The following is a 21,241-nucleotide window of genomic DNA, read 5'->3' as shown; positions in this document are numbered from 1 at the left end:
TGTATTTTTGTCTCACTCCCATTTCTTTGTTTTGAATTTTGAAGGTCTGCTTAGAACCTTCTTTAGATTCCACAAGGCAAAAATGTCAATCCTTGCAAATCTGCTCTTGTGTGGATCTCTCTTGAAAACGTTTTGTGTTTTTCTCCTCGCTCGCCCTAAAAAAGCCGTAGTCCGTCAAATTGGAAAGTCTTCTGTAGACACCAGATCAGGTGGGAGGGCATGAAACGAGAAGGAATAACAGCAGAGACCCCAATAGTCTTCTGGGCTGACGCCGAGGAGGAGGAGTCTGGTAGACGGCGGATGCTCAAAAGCCCACATAAGTACGTCCGTCAATCCGTGACATCACAGATTCTCTCTTGACCTAAGATTCTAAAATGGAGCGTTCAGAGGCATCCCGAACTGCCTGCTAGGCTAACCCGGCTGTCAGGCTTGTTTGGTTAGGTTTGGGTTTTCCTCTGTGTTTGTTTATTTCCTGTCCGCGCTCTTATTTTGGCTCCATTTCCTGCATCTTTCCCTCACCTGTCCCTGTTTGGCAGCCTGGCACACCTAATTGGAGTTGCCAATCAGGCTACTATTGCCTGCCTGCCTCGACCTCCAGTCAGGGCTCGATGATCTTATCCTGTTGCCTGTTTCCTGTCTCCTGTTATTCTGTTTCCTGGTTCCTGTTGGCTGGTTCCTGTTGCCTGTTTCCTGGTTCCTGTTTTCCCTGCATGTGCACTTACCATTTGTTTTTTTTTACATTAAAGTCATGTTTTCCTGCACTACACCTGCCATCTTTGCATCTTGGGGTTCAAGGCCGACAGCAGTCCCTGACACCGGCTGGATTGGTCCCTGCACCCAAGACTCCAACCTGGGTCTCCCGCATACCGAGCTATCAACATGATAGCCAGCACTGCTCTTGAGGTGGTCAGTGAGTGAGGTTTTACCAACATACTCATGAGACAGCCACGCTGCAAGAACCTTATGATTTGACACTTTTGAACACAACCATCCAACATTGTACCAACATTTATCAGTCTGACAAGTGGACAATCATGGAGTTAGTTGTACCTCTTTGAGGACCAGGTCCATCCTGGCTGCTGTCTGGCCCAAGTCATAAAGCAGTTCTGGTGAGAGAGGAGCCTTGGCGATTTGGATCCCTGGCAAATAAGTCAACAGGCGCACCAGGAACTTCTGTAGACCATGGCCACAGTCTGCCAAAGACAACAAGTCAACAATTGGAAGAGATTGTCTTGGGGCGGTATAGCTCGGTTGGTAGAGTGGCCGTGCCAGCAACTTGAGGGTTTCAGGTTCGATCCCCGCTTCCGCCATCCTAGTCACTGCCGTTGTGTCCTTGGTCAAGACACTTTACCCACCTGCTCCCAGTGCCACCAACACTGGTTTAAAATTGTAACTTAGATATTGGGTTTCACTATGTAAAACGCTTTGAGTCACTAGAGAAAAGCACTATATAAATATAATTCACTTCACTTCACTTGTCTGTTTCCACTCCTGTTACTTGACATCATGTTGTGTGTACAACCCATACTACACCTTGTTTACACTCTATACTTCTGCATTGTTCAGGTTCTCCTATATAAATGAAGTGGATTGGATTGGATTCACCAAGTTTTAGACCACAACCTCATAGTTTAGTGTAATTGTGACCTGTGCACCCTGTTTGGCTAATAGTTAAATATCTTATGGCAATCTTTAAGCCGGCTATCAATAACTACTACAATAACGGTGCATACACAACACAAAGAAAAACTTCCTGTAAGCAAGCATCATTTCCTCTGGCCATTTGCTGGGGAACTCAACTGAGTCAAAATGTACAATGTTTACATCCAATTCTACATCTATAATGAATGACTTAAGCTCAGAGTCACCACAGATAACTATTTTACCAAACTTAGTCACTTGGTAAAAACTTAATTCGGAAATGAATACTTGGTGTCAACCTGGCTGTAGATCTAGGTGAATAGAGTTTGGGACCCCTGCACTAGATAGGTATTCCAAACCACTAAATCCGATACGGTTGTCTGAAACAACCTATTGCATACTTGCCAACCCTCCCGGATTTTCCGGGAGACTCCCGAAATTCAGCGCCTCTCCCGAAAACCTCCCGGGACAAATTTTCTCCCGAAAATATCCCGGAATTCAGGCGGAGCTGGAAGCCACGCCCCCTCCAGCTCCATGCGGACCTGAGTGACGTCAGGTGCGCAACACCACGTAAATCGTTGGCCAACCAAAAAGTAACCCCAGTACGCTATAGCCAACATTCACCAGGAGATGGCAACAGACAAACATAGATCACTCTATTACATTAGTCCCCTTTTAGAAATGTATAGAAGTTACTCAAAATAAATAAACAACCCAACCAAAAAATGCAGCAGCTCAATTAAAAAACTGTACTTAAGCCACATTCTTTTCTTTTTTTTGTAGTACTGAACTCTTAACCCTCATTTGTAAAAAAAAAAAAAAAATAACATGCTTATTATACAAACAGTATTTGTACACCTTTAACACAGATTTGTATACTGTCTTCAGAGATTCAGTTTTTTTGGTGGTACTCGAAACCTTTCTGGGTACCTGCGAAAGGGTGTTCAGCATGGTTGGAAAAATAGTGACAGAGAATAGAACAAGGATGGACAATTCAACCCTTAACTCAACAATGAGTAGATGAGTGTTATGTGTGTGTGTATATGTGTAAATAAATGAACACTGAAATTCAAGTATTTCTTTTATTTATATATATATATATATATATATATATATATATATATATATATATATATATATATATATATATATATATATATATATATATATAATAAAATAAATATATATATATATAGCTAGAATTCACTGAAAGTCAAGTATTTCTTATATATATATATATATATATATATGAAATACTTGACTTGGTGAATTCTAGCTGTAAATATACTCCTCCCCTCTTAGCCCCGCCCCCAATCACGCCCCCGCCCCACCCCGACCACGCCCGCACCCCCCACCTCCCGAAATCGGAGGTCTCAAGGTTGGCAAGTATGACCTATTGTCTCTTCAGGCTCTAGTACTCTGGAATGCCATCTATGCTACCTCAGTAGAAGCATTTAAGTACCATCTTAAATCTCATTTGTATACTCTAGCCTTTAAATATACCCCTTTTTTAGACCAGTTGATCTGCTGTCTCTCTTCTCTGCTCTGCCCCTCCTCTCCTGCGTGCAGAGGTTATCAGGTGGCCACAGATGACGTTCAAAGTCGGGACCCGGGGCAAACCACTCCTCTGTGCGTCAGTCGGTGACGTCTCTGCGCCCCAACATGTCTACATACAAGAGGATCCCCTGCTGGCCCCACTATGGACTAGGCCAGGGGTCGGCAACCTTTACCAGTCAAAGAGCCATTTTGACCAGTTTCGCAAATTATAGAAAACAAGAATGACAAACACATTTCGGGAGAACATCTGCACCGTAACACAACATAAACACAACAGGACAAATACCCAGAATCCCATGCAGCCCTAACTCTTCCGGGATACATGCTCAATGGGTTGAGGTTATTTTTTGCCCTGATGTGGGATCTGAACCCAGGATGTCATTGTGGCTTGTGCAGCTCTTTGAGACACTTGTGATTAAGGGTTGTATAAATAAACTTTGATTGATTGATTGATTGATTGATTGATTGAAACAAGTGCACACATTACTTTTCATATTTCAGAGGCAGAGGTGTGGACTCGAGTCACATGACTTGGACTCGAGTCAGACTCGAGTCATGAATTTGATGACTTTAGACTCGACTTGACAAAATGTAAAAAGACTTGCAACTCGACTTAGACTTTAACATCAATGACTTGTGACTTCACTTGGACTTGAGCCTTTTGAATTGACATGACTTGACATGACTTGCTACTTTCCCCAAAACCCAAAGATGAAAAAGTTATTCGGGAGCGCTCCGTATTTTTCATTGTGTACTTGTCTATCAGCGTTGCGTGTGTCAGCTGGTGTGGTCTCAGTACAACAGCCAATCAAATTAGATCTACTTTGTTTTCATCACACAGCATTCATCCAATCAAATTGCAGGAAGAAGACATGTCCAAACCACACGCCAGTGAACAAAAAATGATACCTAAAATAATTTCGTTTGGGTATAGAAATTACGAGGTGGTCAACACAAAACGGTTTGCAGTATGCAACACATGCGGTTCGAAAATTACTGATGGAGAGGCAACAACTTCCAACTTCGTCCGGCATTTGAAGTTGCACAAAGAACGGTAAGTTTTGAATGTAAGATAACGTTTATTGGCTAAGTAACGTGACTTTTATTTGCTGTGTAGTTAAATCAGTGAGGCTGTAAACTCACTGCTAACGTTATAACGTTATTGCAAACACGGAAATCTGTTGCAGTTCACTACCTTATTCATACTTTTTGTTCAGTGATTTTTTTAAGCAGGGTTACGTTAGTCAATATATCACACGTAACGTTAGACGGCGGTCAGCAGCACTGCGTATTTTAGCCACCTAAAAAAAAGACAAAAATAGTAAAATAAAGGTCAGTTAAAATGTATACTATATTATGAATATGTGTACCGTTTTAGCTAGCTTTCTGACATACTGTTGGTTGTTTACCTCAGTGGTCCCCAACCACCGGGCCGCGGCCCGGTACTGGTCCGTGGATCGATTGGTATCGGGCCGCACAAGAAATTTTTTTTTTTTTTTTTTTTTTTTTTTTTTAAATTAAATCAACATAAGAAACACAAGATACACTTACAAGTAGTGCACCAACCCAAAATAACTCTCTCCCCCTTTTGTTCTGGGCATTGAACATGAAGACTCTTCCTTCACTGTTCCGAGTGGCCATGAGAGTCTTGGCAGTGCCTGCCTCCAGTGCTCCAGTGGAGCGAGTTTTCAGCCATGGTGGCATCATACTACGCCCCCATCGTGCACAAATGACTGACAGACTCTTGGCTAATTTGGTCTTTTGCAAATGCAATGCAGCATAGGGCCCTGACATATAAAAAGTACACCTGTTTTGTTATGTTCACGTATATGTCATGTTTTTTCAATGTTAACACTTTTGTACAAATAAGTACATTTGCACTTTATTTTTCAATGTGTTTGTTCTGTAAAGGAATGAGTTAATGTTTAAAATGACTGGTTAATAGTGCTATTATGAAGTGCAATGTCAGCACAATTTTCTTTCCTGCAATTTAAAATGCACTTATTTTAATAAATAAATACAGCGTTTGAAAAGCATACACAATCTGTGTTAATATATTAGTCTGTGGTTAAAAGGACTTGAAAGGACTCGACACTCAAAATGCAGGACTTAGGACTTGACTTGAGACTTTCCAGTCTTGACTTTGGACTTGACTCGGGGCTTGCCTGTCTTGACTCGGGACTTGACTCGGACTTGAGGGCAAAGACTTGAGACTTACTTGTGACTTGCAAAACAATGACTTGGTCCCACCTCTGTTCAGAGGCACGTCCTCCCTTTATTTCACACCAACAGGTAGAATCTAGGTTCTGTTCCTAAAATTAATATTTCCTTGTCTCTGGCGCTAAATGCTTTCTCATATGGGGTTAAATTGTTTTTGTGTCTATAAGGAGCATTGGTTTCATGTTGTCAGTTGCCTCTGTAACCTCCCTGGTCCAGCCCTTGCTTTTGTTTCGCCCGGGACTTGAACTTAAGTCTGCAAAATGAGTGTTTAGAGTGCTAGGCACCAAGCGAAGAGCCTAAGCCAGGGGTGCTCATTACGTCGATCGCGAGCTACCGGTCGATCTCGGAGGGTGTGTCAGTCGATCACCAGCCAGGCATTAAAAAAACAGTCCTAAAAATGAGCGATCATAAATCTTCACTATGACGTCACTTTCGTCACTTGATTGACATTCACGGCACCCGAGGGTCTTCTGAGATGACGCTGGCTGCTGCCAGCTCATTAAAATGACCGACTGGAAGGCGAGAAACACTTTATTTCAACAGACTCTGGCGCCGTACCTGTCGTCAAAACTCCAAAGACCGACTGCACAGTTGCACAGTTGCGCTAACAAAATAAGAGACTCAGAAAGCCATCGCAAACAAGCTAGCAAGCTACGGAGTTTGCCGACAATGTATTTCTTGTAACGTGTATAAAAAGGAGTACGGAAGCTGGACAAATAAGATGCCAAAAACCAACCACTTTCATGTGGTATTGGACAGAAAGGAGGACTTTTTTTCTCCTCCATTCGAAAATGCGGACATTATCAGCACCACTGTCTGATTCCTATCAATGCAAGTCATCAGAATCAGGTAATACACCAACTTATATTCTTGTCTTCATGAAAGAAAGGAATCTATATGTGTTAAACATGCTTGTATTATCTTTAAACACCTTTAACTTGTTAACAATATTAACTATATGCGTTAAACATGCTTGCATTATCTTTAAACACCTTTAACTTATTAACAATATTAACTATATGTGTTAAACATGCTTGTATTATCATTAAACACCTTTAACTTGTTAACAATATTAACTATATGTGTTAAACATGCTTGCATTATCTTTAAACATCTTTAACTTGTTAACAATATTAACTATATGTATTAAACATACTTTTATTATCATTAAACACCTTTAATTTATTAACAATATTAACTATATGTATTAAACATTCTTGTATTATCATTAAACACCTTTAATTTATTAACAATATTAACTATATGTGTTAAACATGCTTGTATTATCTTTAAACACCTTTAACTTGTTAACAATATTAACTATATGTGTTAAACATGCTTGCATTATCTTTAAACACCTTTAACTTATTAACAATATTAACTATATGTGATAACATGCTTGTATTATCATTAAACACATTTAACTTGTTAACAATATTAACTATATGTGTTAAACATGCTTGCATTATCTTTAAACACCTTTAACTTGTTAACAATATTAACTATATGTATTAAACATGCTTGCATTATCTTTAAACACCTTTAACTTATTAACAATATTAACTATATGTGTTAAACATGCTTGCATTATCTTTAAACACCTTTAACTTATTAACAATATTAACTATATGTATTAAACATGCTTGCATTATCTTTAAACACCTTTAACTTGTTAACAATATTAACTATATGTGTTAAACATGCTTGCATTATCTTTAAACATCTTTAACTTGTTAACAATATTAACTATATGTATTAAACATACTTTTATTATCATTAAACACCTTTAATTTATTAACAATATTAACCATGTGTTAAACATGTGTTAAACATGCTTGCATTATCATTAAACACCCTTAACTTGTTAACAAAAACATATATTTCATAAATAAGTAAATATAAATGATATATATGAATGAGGTAGATCCCCACGACTTGATCAATTGAAAAGTAGCTCGCCTGCAGAAAAAGTGTGAGCACCTCTGGCCTAAGCTGTCAACTCAGAGTCCAGCACAAGTTCTTAAGGTATCAGGGAGTGAGGTTTCCTCATGTCCACAATGCCTGGCTTTTGTTACATCTCTAAGTACGTAAAAAACGGACCTGAATTCTCGTTTTGACGTACACACATTTACATACTCATCAATTCAAAGGCATAGAAGTCGTGAGTGACTGGTGTCCTACCGATGTCTTCCAGGAACATGACTTGTCCTGTGGTGGTTTTCAGTACTTTCTGTGTAGGAAATCCCTTCTCCTGCAGAAGGTTCATGGCATACGTCTGCACTTCAGTCATGGCGGGGTTCTTATTGGTCTTTGAATTCATAATCTTCAGCACAAACTGTCCCCCGTCCACCGTCACAACGCGGAGGTTCTGGTCGTCCCAGCTGGGCAGACTGTGGACTTCAGAGGGAGTCAGGTCGTAGCATCTCTTCACGAGTTCTGCGGCCTGAGCCCGGCTGAGTTTGGGTATGGCATGCATGGCTGACATCTTGATGGGAAAAAAAAACACGTATGTGGTAATCATACCTGGACTCATACCAGTTTTGACTGGTTGGTTTGGCTGGTTTAAAAACAGGTCTGAATTCCACAATCAGACAGTCCGAAACCCCATACTCTCTGAGCACTCCCCACAGGACTTCCCGAGGGACACGGTCGAATGCCTTCTCCAAGTCCACAAAGCACATGTAGACTGGTTGGGCAAACTCCCATGCACCCTCAAGGACCCTGCCGAGAGTATAGAGCTGGTCCACAGTTCCACGACCAGGACGAAAACCACACTGTTCCTCCTGAATCCGAGGTTCGACTATCCGGCGTAGCCTCCTCTCCAGTACACCTGAATAGACCTTACCGGGAAGGCTGAGGAGTGTGATCCCACGATAGTTAGAACACACCCTCCGGTTCCCCTTTTTAAAGAGAGGAACCACCACCCCGGTCTGCCAATCCAGAGGTACTGCCCCCGATGTCCACGCGATGCTGCAGAGTCTTGTCAACCAAGACAGCCCCACAGCATCCAGAGCCTTAAGGAACTCCGGGCGGATCTCATCCACCCCCGGGGCCTTGCCACCGAGGAGCTTTTTAACTACCTCAGCAACCTCAGCCCCAGAAATAGGAGAGCCCACCATAGATTCCTCAGGCACTGCTTCCTCATAGGAAGACGTGTTGGTGGGATTGAGGAGGTCTTCGAAGTATTCCCTCCACATACAATGATTTGCAAATCATTTTCAACCCATATTCAGTTGAATATGCTACAAAGACAACATATTTGATGTTCAAACTGATAAAAAAATGTTTTTTTGCAAATAATCATTAACTTTGGAATTTGATGCCAGCAACACGTGACAAAGAAGTTGGGAAAGGTGGCAATAAATACTGATAAAGTTGAGGAATGCTCATCAAACACTTATTTGGAACATCCCACAGGTGAGCAGGCTAATTGGGAACAGGTGGGTGCCATGATTGGGTATAAAAGTAGATTCCATGAAATGCTCAGTCATTCACAAACAAGGATGGGGCGAGGCTCACCACTTTGTCAACAAATGCCTGAGCAAATTGTTGAACAGTTTAAGAAAAACATTTCTCAAGCAGCTATTGCAAGGAATTTAGGGATTTCACCATCTACGCTCCGTAATATCATCAAAGGGTTCAGAGAATCTGGAGAAATCACTGCACGTAAGCAGCTAAGCCCGTGACCTTCCATCCCTCAGGCTGTACTGCGTCAACAAGCGACATCAGTGTGTAAAGGATATCACCACATGGGCTCAGGAACACTTCAGAAACCTACTTGTCAGTTGGTCGCTATATCTGTAAGTGCAAGTTAAAACTCTCCTTTGCAAACCGTTTATCAACAACACCCAGAAACGCCGTCGGCTTCGCTGGGCCTGAGCTCATCTAAGATGGACTGATACAAAGTGGAAAAGTGTTCTGTGGTCTGACGAGTCCACATTTCAAATTGTTTTTTGGAAACTGTGGACGTCGTGTCCTCCGGACCAAAGAGGAAAAGAACCATCCGGATTGTTCTAGGCGCAAAGTGTAAAAGGCAGCATGTGTGATGGTATGGGGGTGTATTAGTGCCCAAGACATGGGTAACTTACACATCTGTGAAGGCACCATTAATGCTGAAAGGTACATACAGGTTTTGGAGCAACATATGTCGGCATCCAAACAACGTTACCATGGACGCCCCTGCTTATTTCAGCAAGACAATGCCAAGCCACGTGTTACATCAACGTGGCTTCATAGTAAAAGAGTGCGGGTACTAGACTGGCCTGCCTGTAGTCCAGACCTGTCTCCCATTGAAAAATGTGTGGCGCATTATGAAGCCTAAAATAGCACAAGGGAGACCCCCGGACTGTTGAACAACTTAAGCTGTACATCAAGCAAGAATGGGAAAGAATTCCACCTGAGAAGCTTCAAAAATGTGTCTCCTCAGTTCCCAAACCTTTACTGAGTGTTGTTAAAAGGAAAGGCCATGTAACACAGTGGTGAACATGCCCTTTCCCAACTACTTTGGCACGTGTTGCAGCCATGAAATTCTAAGTTAATTATTATTTGCAAAAAAAAAAAAATAAAGTTTATGAGTTTATTATTTATTATTACCATTTATGAGTTTGAACATCAAATATGTTGTCTTTGTAGTGCATTCAATTAAATATGGGTTGAAAAGGATTTGCAAATCATTGTATTCCGTTTATAATTACACCTAACACAATTTCCCAACTCATATGGAAACGGGGTTTGTAATATAAAACAGTGCAGTTGCCCTTTAAATTTTTTATGTTTTTACTTCTCAAATCATTCCAAAAGTGAGTAATACTCAATAGTATTAAATACAGTTTCTGACGGAAGAGTTAACCATGCCAACAATGAAGCGCTATAATAGCAAACATTATTATATATATATATACATATATATATATATATATATATATATATATATATATATATATATATATATATATATATATATAGCAGCGAGAATACCAAGAAGCGCATATGCCAAATTTTCAAAGAGAACGGCCTACGGATCACGATTGAAGCCAACAAGCAAACCGTCAACTTCCTTGACGTCACTTTCAACCTGAGAAATAACAGCTACCAACCATTCACGAAACCCAACACAACACTCCAATACGTGCACCATGACAGCAACCACCCACCCACCACCACGAAAAGAATACCTACCTTATACTTACCTTATATATATATATATTTAATATATATATATATATATATATATATATATATATATATATATATATATATATATATACATATATATATATATATATATGTATATATATATATATATATATATATATATATATATATATATATATATATATATATATATATATATTTAATACATATATATATATATATATATGTATATATATATATATATATATGTATATATATATATATATATATATATATATATATATATATATATATATATATATATATATATATATATATATATATATATACATACATATACAGTATATATATACAGTATATATACATACACAGATTAAGTAAATATAAATTCCTTCCAACTCACCACACCTCAGTATGAATGCGTTCAACAAAATAAACTTGCTAAACAAGAAGGAGCTGCCTTTTATCTTGTAGGTAGGAGGTGGGTACATCTGTGGTGGTTGTTTGCATTCATCATGTCTTTAAATATTCCAACTATTCTTGTGTGCAGACTCCATACCAATATGTTGGTACAAAACAAGTGATGTTGTTACGTTATGTAAATGGTAAATAAAAAGACAATACAAAGATTTGCAGATCCTTTTCAACTTATATTCAATTGAATAGACTGCAAAGACAAGATATGTCATGTTCACACTGAGAAACGGAATGTTTTTTTGCAAATAATCATGAACTTAGAATTTAATGGCAGCAACACATTGCAAAAAAGGCATTTTTACAACTGTGTTACATGGCCTTTCCTTTTAACAACACTCAGGAAAGGTTTGGGAACTGAGGAGACACATTTTTGAAGTGGAATTCTTTCCCATTCTTGCTTGATGTACAGCTTAAGTTGTTCAACAGTCTCCCTTCTCATATTTTAGCCTTCAACATTTTCAATGGGAGACAGGTCTGGACTACAGGCAGGCCAGTCTAGTACCCGCACTCTTTTACTATGAAGCCACGCTGTTGTAACACGTGGCTTGGCATTGTCTTGCTGAAATAAGCAGGGGCGTCCATGAAAAAGTCCTTGCTTGGATAGCAACATACAGTATGTTGCTCCAAAAGGTGTATGTACCTTTCAGCATTAATGGTGCCTTCACAGATGTGTAAGTTACCCATGTCTTGGGCACTAATACACCCCCATACCATGTCTGGGTTTCGTCTGTTTTCATGTTGTCTTGTCATTTCCTATTTTATTTTGAAAGGTTAACTCTCCCTCTTGTTTCAGGTCACTTGCCCTTCCTCCTGTTTCACTGGTCTGATGTCTCTCCTGATTGCCTGATTGTGTCCACCTGTGTCACCCACCCCTGCGCATTTCTGTCTCGCCGGCTCAGCCCTGCAGAACGTAACTATGATGTTGGCAACAGGAAACTGCTGGTGGTTAAGGCAGCACTGGAAGAGTGGCGACATTGGTTAGAGGGGGCACCGCATCCTTTCATAGTTTGGACAGACCACAAAAATCTTGAATATATCAAACAGGCCAAGAGGCTGAATTCACGCCAGGCCAGGTGGGCATTGTTTTTCAACCGTTTTAACTTCACGTTGTCTTACAGGCTGGGGTCCCGCAATGTCAAGTCAGACGCCTTGTCTCGCCTCTACGACCCGAGCCTGTTACCAAGGTACCAGAGCCCATCCTTCCACTGAACTGTGTGGTTGGAGCGGTCACTTGGCAGATAGAACAAGAAGTAAGACACGCCAACGGTGAGAACCCTCCACCTAGTGGGTGCCCAGAGAATCGCTTGTTTGTCCCGGTCAATCTGCGCCCACAGGTGATCCATTGGGCTCACACCTCGCTGCTTACTTGCCATCCGGGGGTCCGGAGAACTATGTTTATGATCTCACAGTGGTTCTGGTGGCCATCCATGGAGGCGGGGGTCCGGGAGTACATCGAGGTGTGTCCGGTCTGCGCTCGCAATAAAACATCCTCCGGGCCACGTGTTGGACTGCTACAGCCTCTGCCCATTCCCTCCAGACCGTGGTCGAACATCTCTATGGACTTCGTCACGGGCCTCCCGGTCTCAAGAGGTAACACCGGTTGACCGATTCTCTAAGATGACACATTTTATTGCCTTGCCAAAGTTGCCCACAGCCAAAGAGACTGCTCAGATACTGATGCAGCATGTTTTTAGAATTCATGGATTTCCCACAGACATTGTATCGGACCGGGGGCCCCAATTCATCTCACGGTTCTGGAGGGAGTTCTGCAAACTCATTGGAGCTACAGCCAGCCTGACATCAGGATACCACCCGGAGGCAAACGGCCAGACCGAGCGCCTCAACCAACAATTGGAAACCGGCCTCCAATGCCTCGTGTCCCAGAACCCAACAACATGGAGTTCCCACCAGGTCTGGGTGGAATACGCCCATAACTTCTTGCCCACCTCTGCCACTGGCTTTTCTCCTTTCAAGTGTGTCTACGGCTACCAACCACCAGTGTTCCCGGACTCAGAGCCAGAAGTTTCCGTTCCCTCCGCCCACGCCCTGGTGCCCCGATGCCGTCGCATCTGGCTTGCGGCCCGACAAGTGCTCGCTCGTCAAGGTGATCAGGTCAAGAAAGCAGCCGACCGAAAGTGCCGCCCAGCACCTGATTACCAGCCAGGACAGCGAGTATGGCTAGCTGCCAAAGACCTGCACCTCAAGGTGCCATCCAAAAAGTTGGCGCCCAGATTCGTCGGTCCCTTCCCCATCGCCAAGGTCATCGGTCCAGCAGAAGTACGCCTACGCCTACCCAGGTCGCTCCGCGGCCACCCTACTTTCCATGTCAGCCAAGTCAAGCCTGCCAAAGAAAACCCCATGGTCCCAGCCACCAAACCCCCCCCGCCCCCCCTTGCCACTGGAAGCGGCAGACAGAGGACTTCTGTACCGGGTCAAGAAACTCTTAATGGTACGCAACAGAGGTCGAGGTAGACAGTTCTTGGTGGATTGGGAGGGGTATGGTCCTGAAGAGAGACAGTGGATTCCCCAACGGAACATTGATGACCCCTCCCTCATCCGGGACTTCTATAGACTCCACCCTGAGGTCCCTGGGCCGTCAGGAGTCGGCCCAAGAACGGGGGGTTCTGTCACACCTGGGTGAAGTCTTGTCTGGGTTTCGTCTGTTTTCATGTTGTCTTGTCATTTCCTATTTTATTTTGAAAGGTTAACTCTCCCTCTCGTTTCAGGTCACTTGCCCTTCCTCCTGTTTCACTGGTCTGATGTCTCTCCTGATTGCCTGATTGTGTCCACCTGTGTCACCCACCTTCATGTCACCCACCTTCACCTTCCTTCTGTCCTGTGCCAGTGTTTTCATATCTTTTGTGCGAACCTCCAGCGTTCCATGTCCACAGCCATTGCCACGTTGTTCGTACCCTTTTTGTCAGGTAAGATTAGTTGTTTAGCATTGCCTCTCTTGGAGCGTCTTTTGTTATATTTTGCATATTGTTCTCTTTGCAACCTTTTTCCCTCCGCAGCTGGAGCGTTATGAGTTCATTGAGATTGTTATTAGTTTAGAGGTTAGATAAGCTCGGCTTTTGATAGCCTGCTAAGTTTCTCCCCTTTTTGACCCTTTCTCTTGTTTGGAATAAATATTTGTTGTCAACTCCTGCATCTGTGTCCAGAGTCCTGTTCAGGTCGTGACACATAGTAGAGTTTTAACTTGCACTTACAGATGTAGCGACCAACTGTCGTTACTGACAGTGGTTTTCTGACGTGTTCCTGAGCCTATGTGGTGATATCTTTTACACACTGATGTCGCTTTTTGATGCAGTACCGCCCGAGGGATCCAAGGTCTGTCATGATCCGTGGTCCGGATCATGTTTTGTTTAGTTATGCTGTTAGTTTTGGACTTCCTTAGTTCCTGGTTTCACTTCTTTGTTTGAGTTTGTTTTGTTTCCATGGTTACCCATTAGTTTCACCTGTTCCACATTTGGACTCACACACACCTGTCACCAATCATGTCACTGTTATTTAAGCTTACCTTTGTTCATCACTCGTTCTGCCTGCATTGTCGTTATGTCACACCGGTTCATGTCTCGTTTTGACCAAGTAAGTTTCCATGTCCATGTCCTAGTTTCTGTTAATTAGCAGCTTCTTGTGTTTTAGGCACACTTGCCTTTTTTGGTTGTATTTTTGTGTTTTGTGGTAGTGAGTGATTTATGTCAATAAATCCAAGCCCACCTCCACGCTGTCGTCCGGAGCCGTCTCTTTTGCGTTGGAAGAACAACCCCGCAGCTAGCTGTGACCCCCTACGTGACAGAATGCAGGCAGCTGACGTTCTTCCGCAGACCGGCCCCGAGGAGGTGATGGAGACGCGCTGGCAAAGATGGAAGCCAGCCAGAAAGGCTTTTTCTCGCCAGCATGATGCGTTGTTCCCCCAAAATCCTCATCCGGACAACAAGATTCCCCAACCAGCCCATTCTTCCTTGCCGCCGCAGGAGACCCGTGCTGATGACGTCATCCCGCCCACTGGTGATGACGTCAGAAACCAAGATTTTTTTTTTGATTCTATTTACGCCCTGTGTCAGCCGCCCACTATGGACTTTGTTTAAAAAACAAATCCTTTTGAGAAAATGTTCTCTAAATTTAGATTTTTTCAGACCCAGTCTAAAGTGGGGGTAGGGAATAGACATTTTGGACAATTTAGTGGGGAGGATTCTGCCCCCCTCCTGACCTCCCTCCGCCCGCCCCGAAAGACGGTTCCAAACTGCGGGGAGCGCGTCTGGTATCCGCCCCTTGAGGGGGGGGCTGGGGCCGGGAGCTGTGCTGGTGGGGTGACTCAGACGCACCCAACCAGGCAGCAACCTCCAGCCCGTCCTCCACCACCAGTCCGTCGGCATGTCAAGCCGCAATCCCCAGCTAGACCGCCTCCGCCATGCTCATGGCTAACCTCAGCTCGGGTGGGCCTGCAGACGCCACCATCATCTCCGGTGGGCTAGCAGACGCCACCATCATCTCCGGTGGGCTTGCAGATGCCACCATCTCCAGTTCCTGTTCCTCGGCTAGCACCTGTCCCTGTTCCTCGGATAGCACCTGTCCCTGTTCCTCGGCTAGCACCTGTCCCTGCTCCTCGGCTAGCACCTGTCCCTGCTCCTCGGCTAGCACCTGTCCCTGCTCCTCGGCTAGCACCTGTCCCTGCTCCACGGCTAGCACCTGTCCCTGCTCCTCGGCTAGCACCTGTCCCTGCTCCACGGCTAGCACCTGTCCCTGCTCCTCGGCTAGCACCTGTCCCTGCTCCACGGCTAGCACCTGTCCCTGCACCACGACAAGCTTCGCCGCCGGTACCTGCACCACGACAAGCTTCGCCGCCGGTACCTGCACTACGCCAAGACCCAAGCCAAGACCCGTCTGCTGCTGCGTCCACGCCTGACCCGTCTGCTGCTGCGTCCACGCCTGACCCGTCTGCTGCTGCGTCCACGCCTGCCACGTCTGCTGCTGCGTCCACACCTGCCACGTCTGCTGCTGCGTCCACGCCTGCCACGTCTGCTGCTGCGTCCACGCCTGCCACGTCTGCTGCTGCGTCCACGCCTGCCACGTCTGCTGCTGCGTCCAAGCCTGCCACGTCTGCTGCTGCGTCCAAGCCTGCCATTACACCGCCGACACGTCCACCTCCCCGTTGACCACGGATGTGGCCGCTCCCTGGTCGTCCGCCTCGCCAAGTGCGCCCACTTTCCAGTCGGTCACGAATGTGGCCATTCCCTGGGCGCCCGCCTCGCCTGCTGCAGCGGCGTTCCACTCGCCGCCGCCACTTGACTTTGCCTCGGTGGATTCGGGGACACTTGGCCTGGTGACCCACCGCCTAGTCCTCCCTCCGCCCTCCCGTGACTTTTGACCCTGCTTGTTTTTTGTTTTTTTTGTTATATGGACATCTGATATCTGTCCTTGAGAAGGGGGTTCTGTCATGATCCGTGGTCCGGATCATGTTTTGTTTAGTTATGCTGTTAGTTTTGGACTTCCTTAGTTCCTGGTTTCACTTTCTTGTTTGAGTTTGTTTTGTTTCCATGGTTACCCATTAGTTTCACCTGTTCCACGTTTGGACTCACACACACCTGTCACCAATCATGTCACTGTTATTTAAGCTTACCTTTGTTCATCACTCGTTCTGCCTGCATTGTCGTTATGTCACACCGGTTCATGTCTTGTTTTGACCAAGTAAGTTTCCATGTCCATGTCCTAGTTTCTGTTAATTAGCAGCTTCTTGTGTTTTAGGCACACTTGCCTTTTTTGGTTGTGTTTTGTGGTAGTGAGTGATTTATGTCAATAAATCCAAGCCTACCTCCACGCTGTCGTCCGGAGCCGTCTCTTTTGCGTTGGAAGAACAACACGCGCAGCTAGCTGCGACCCCCACGTGACAAGGTCCGTAATATCATGGCTTACGTGCAGTGATTTCTCCAGATTCTCTGAACCCTCTGATGATATTACGGAGCGTAGATGGTGAAATCCCTAAATTCCTTGCAATAGCTGGTTGAGAAATGTTGTTCTTAAACTGTTCGACACACATTTGTTGACAAAGTGGTGACCCTCGCCCCGTCCTTGTTTGTGAATGACTGATCATTTCTTGGAAGCTGCTTTTATACCCAGGATGTTTCCACCAGTTGGGAGGATTTTTTCACCAGTATTAAATTTTGTTGACCAAAAATTTCCGCCTTAGTTATCGTCAACGACCTATTTACCCCTGACCAAATTAGGAAGATAACAAATCAAAATAAATGCATGTTGACTAAAACACTGACGAAATGAATTGACGATTTAGACGACCAATTTAAGGGGGGACCCTTACCCAAAAATGTAAAACTTTGTCTTACAAATATATGCAACAATACATATATGTAATGCTAACTTGAAATACAAAAGAAAGCAGATAAATGGAGCGAACTGTATTAACCTTGTAGATTGTTATAGTAACAATAGGTTAAGCTTTGTCAGTGTGCCATGTGTTACCCAGTTTCCCCTAGGGCAACAACGTTAATATATGTTTGATGAAACGTTATTATATGCATGAGTGTATGTATATATATGTACTTGTATACAGTATGTGTATATGTATGTTTGTACAGTGAATGTATATGTACAGTACGTGTATATGTATGTTTGTACAGTGAATGTATATGTACAGTATGTGTATATGTATGTTTGTACAGTGAATATATATGTACATGTATGTGTAAAAAGGCAAGGAATCAAACAGAGACAGAATTCAATTTGGACTCAATATTGAGGAGAGACATGGCCACTGCACTCTCTGTACAGTCCTGCACCACGCTCTGACGAAGAAGGTTTACGTCTCCTCTTTTATTTAAATATTCAATGTTCACGCACCAACACATGTCTCAGCAGGAATGGGAAGTATGTAAAACAGTCATTGTTTTCAGTCACATTGAAGACCAAGAAGAGGATGTCTCGGGCTTGGGCTCTTCCTTGATCCAGCTGGGGCAGGTGTTGGAGGACAATGGATGACCCCTCCCGTCTCCTGACCACAGCTGCTTCAAGAGGGCAGCGGGTCGTAAATAGCGTTGACCTCGGTTACCAATTAGTTGGAAGAGAGTTTGTGAAATACTTCAAAGAGAGTTTGTTAAATACTTTAAAGAGAGTTCCTCTAAAATACTTCAAAGAGCGTTCGTAAAACACTTCAAAAGAGTTCCTCTGGAAGTTGAGCAGATCCTGCCATCTGTCCGTGTTGAAATCACAATGGAGTTTCACAAGCCTTCTTCCTCTTGGTAGGCCTCGAAAGACAGCCTTCATCTTCTTATCAGGAACATAATGTAATATCTTTTGTGATAACTTACAAACAATTATTCCAACAGATCACTAATAAGTAATTATTCAGGTTAAAGTGCTCAGTCAACCTGCTAATCAGGATCTTGTTAAAAGCTGAAGAAACGTCTCCACATAAAAGTCTCTTAGAAGCGTCTGGTGGTGTTCCATAGAATCTCTGAATCCTGGACGTACTGGTGTTAAAGATTACTCAGGTACATTTGACATAGTTTCTTGGCCGAGCTCTGGGTCAGGTAAGGATGGAGAGGAGTTACCATGAGGGTATGCCAATTCTTCCAGCAATGCCACAGATTGCAGTGCTTCCTTGTCCCAATCAGACATCTCTTTTTCTCCCGAGTCAACTTCACTCTCAGATATGTTAATAACGCTGTCTAAAGTAAAGGGTTTCTCAATATCTTTTTGACTGGCCCTGTGGGCCGAGTGGGCCACTTTTGGTAAGCAGAACTGGCGCTGCGGGATGAACCGAACGCCGGGTTAAGGCGCCCGATGCCGACGCTCATCAGACCCCAGAAAAGGTGTTGGTTGATATAGACAGCAGGACGGTGGCCATGGAAGTCGGAACCCGCTAAGGAGTGTGTAACAACCCACCTGCCGAATCAACTAGCCCTGAAAATGGATGGCGCTGGAGCGTCGGGCCCATACCCGGCCGTCGCCGGCAGCGAGAGCCGCGAGGGCTAGGCCGCGACGAGTAGGATGGCCGCCGCGGTGCGCGCTGAAGCCTCGGGCGCGAGCCCGTGTGGAGCCGCCGCGGGTGCGAGGGACATCGCACCTCCACGCGCTTGGAGGTGCGCTCAGCGCGGCTCCCAGATGATTGCGCACTGGTGTGCGTCTGGGCCGTGACAGCGTGGCACGCGAATGTCTCTGCTGCATTGGATCAGTCTCCTTTCTTTAACAGGCAAAAGCTTTATAACCTCACTAATGCCTTGCATCGTCTATATTAGATATATAACAGCGGGCGGGTGCGGTTTTGATTAAATGTTAGATCGGGTGGATGGCGGATGTTTGACGACTTTTGTGATGCGGTTGCGGATGAAATAATTGCCTATCCGCGCATCTCTAGTAGGTAGGTAGGTCTTTATTGTCATTGCACAAGTACAACAAAACTTTGTTTTCAGCACAAACCTGTTCAAGATGAGACAAACAAAGAGTATGCAGGGTTACAGAACAGGAACGCTGATGGGTCGCCACAAGGCGCCCCATAAAAGATGGGAAAAAGGTCAACGCTGGGGGAGGATGAGTAAAAAAATACAATCTAGACTGGGCTCCTAAGGGGGCCCAGTTTGGAGTGGGAAAAAACCTCCATAGCAAAGCACATATACATATTACAAAAACAACTCGAGACTTGCAACAGAGGGGAGGGAGTGGGGGTTACGTTGGCAGGCTGCAGCTCTTCAGGCACTGCCCAGCCATCCATCACCCCTAAGGGATTCACGTCAAGGGCGTTGGATGGGGGCTGGGGTATGTGTATTGACGGAGGCAGATAATTGCATACATCCATATTTGTGTGTTACTTCTTTATTTTCATAGTCATATTACAAAACAGCTAGTGTTCTTTATTTGTTCTCTTTTGGTTGTCTGCAAGTACTGTGTGCCAACTTTGAATCTTAGGAATGTGAGGAGGGATCTTCTCTGCTTCTCGTCTCAGGCCGACTTTAGATAAGAGACACAATGGACTTGTGTTGAGGTGAGAGAGATGGGGGGGGGGGGGGATAGGAGAGGAGAGTGTTTTTCCATTTCTTTCCTTTTCTGGTTATCCTCAAGTCCAAGGGGAGTAGCAATAAATCATTTCTCTTATCTGTTCCTGTGCCCGCCTGTGGAGGGGGAGGACAACGAGGGTGGGGGCAAGGGAGACGTTATAGAAGAGTGTTTTCCGTGATGTTGGATTAGACCATTTTTAGCTGCGCTAGTGAGCGCTTCTGTACTGGATTTGGTCTCACGTTTGTTTCCAAAGGCTTTGGAAATAAATTACAAAATACCTATTCTGTCTCTGATGGTCCTTCTTACTCAGCTTATGTGTCACCAAAAGAGCTTGGGAGTGACCAGCAACTTGAATTCCCTGGGAGGAACAACTGGTCGAAACGCAACAGTATGTAGCGTATATTTTTTGTGGATGCATGTGTGTGTGTGTGCAAGCCTGCCGCGTTTCTCTGTTCCGCGGCCTTGGTGTTCTGGTCAGTCAGTCCAAAGTCAACAACAACAGGTGTGTGTCCACGAGAGACAAGAAGGGAGTTTGTTGTGTCTTCCCTACACTCTCCTTCAGGAGAGTCTCGAAGGCAGGGAAACAATCCAAGTTAGAATGTTTAGTATGCGAGTGGAAATAAAATGTGCTTTTCACTCTAAATTGTCTATGACTGGTCCTCAAATTCAGCCTGCGGGGCAGACAGTCTTATGTGATCCAAATCACAAGAGTGTCCACAGTTCTTCTCGCATCCTCCAATCATTTGTGGCAGCTTTGGGGTACTTTGAAGACCGCCAGCAACTTCCGATTTGTCGACAAACCAGAGCAACACTTGCTCCAATCAGCAGATGTCCTGTTGTCATAATTCCTAATAGGTAAATATCTTCACGTTCTCCACTGAAAGGGTCGCCAAGCATGCGGCACTCATTTTTTTCCCAAGAGTCCGTCGTGTGTCCAGCAACAACCGCTCCGTCTCGACAGGTATGTTCCCCCAAACCCAAGATATTGTCAATTTCGTAGAGGCCAGTTAAATAGTTGTGCACCTGTCACTACAATATCCATTTCATCTGTGATGTAGCAGGTTGGCCTTTCTCCCCTTTTTCCTCTCCCTTATCTCTCCTGCTTGCTTCTTTGTCTTCTCTTAACTTTTTTGTTGCCTCTTTTTGCACTGCTCTCCAAATCTAAACATTGGAACTATTT

At 44.1% G+C, this 21,241-nt stretch overlaps 1 protein-coding gene across 3 annotated transcripts in view; it reads right to left on the bottom strand.

Moving 5' to 3' along the window:
- The window catches only part of LOC133616731 (hydroxylysine kinase-like), a 40,759-nt gene extending 23,513 nt beyond the window's left edge, over window positions 1-17,246 (bottom strand). The window contains exons 1-3 of one of the 3 annotated variants that reach the window (XM_061976310.2): window positions 16,865-17,246; window positions 7,600-7,903; window positions 1,051-1,193 (exon numbers count right to left, since the gene is read on the bottom strand). In XM_061976310.2, the coding sequence (XP_061832294.1) occupies window positions 1,051-1,193; window positions 7,600-7,903 (447 nt within the window). In that variant the 5' untranslated portion in view covers window positions 16,865-17,246. Of the gene's footprint in view, window positions 1-1,050; window positions 1,194-7,599; window positions 7,904-10,975; window positions 11,057-14,769; window positions 14,837-16,864 lie in introns of those variants that run through there. The other 2 variants (XM_061976311.2, XM_061976312.2) reach the window with 2 other exon arrangements.
- Between the last annotated feature and the right edge of the window lie 3,995 nt (window positions 17,247-21,241).

The sequence above is a fragment of the Nerophis lumbriciformis genome, linkage group LG14 (genome assembly GCF_033978685.3).
Source record: "Nerophis lumbriciformis linkage group LG14, RoL_Nlum_v2.1, whole genome shotgun sequence".
NCBI classification, from domain to species: Eukaryota; Metazoa; Chordata; class Actinopteri; order Syngnathiformes; family Syngnathidae; genus Nerophis; species Nerophis lumbriciformis.
The sequence above is the reverse complement of the archived record's forward strand: the minus strand, read 5'-3'. Positions and strand labels throughout refer to the sequence as shown.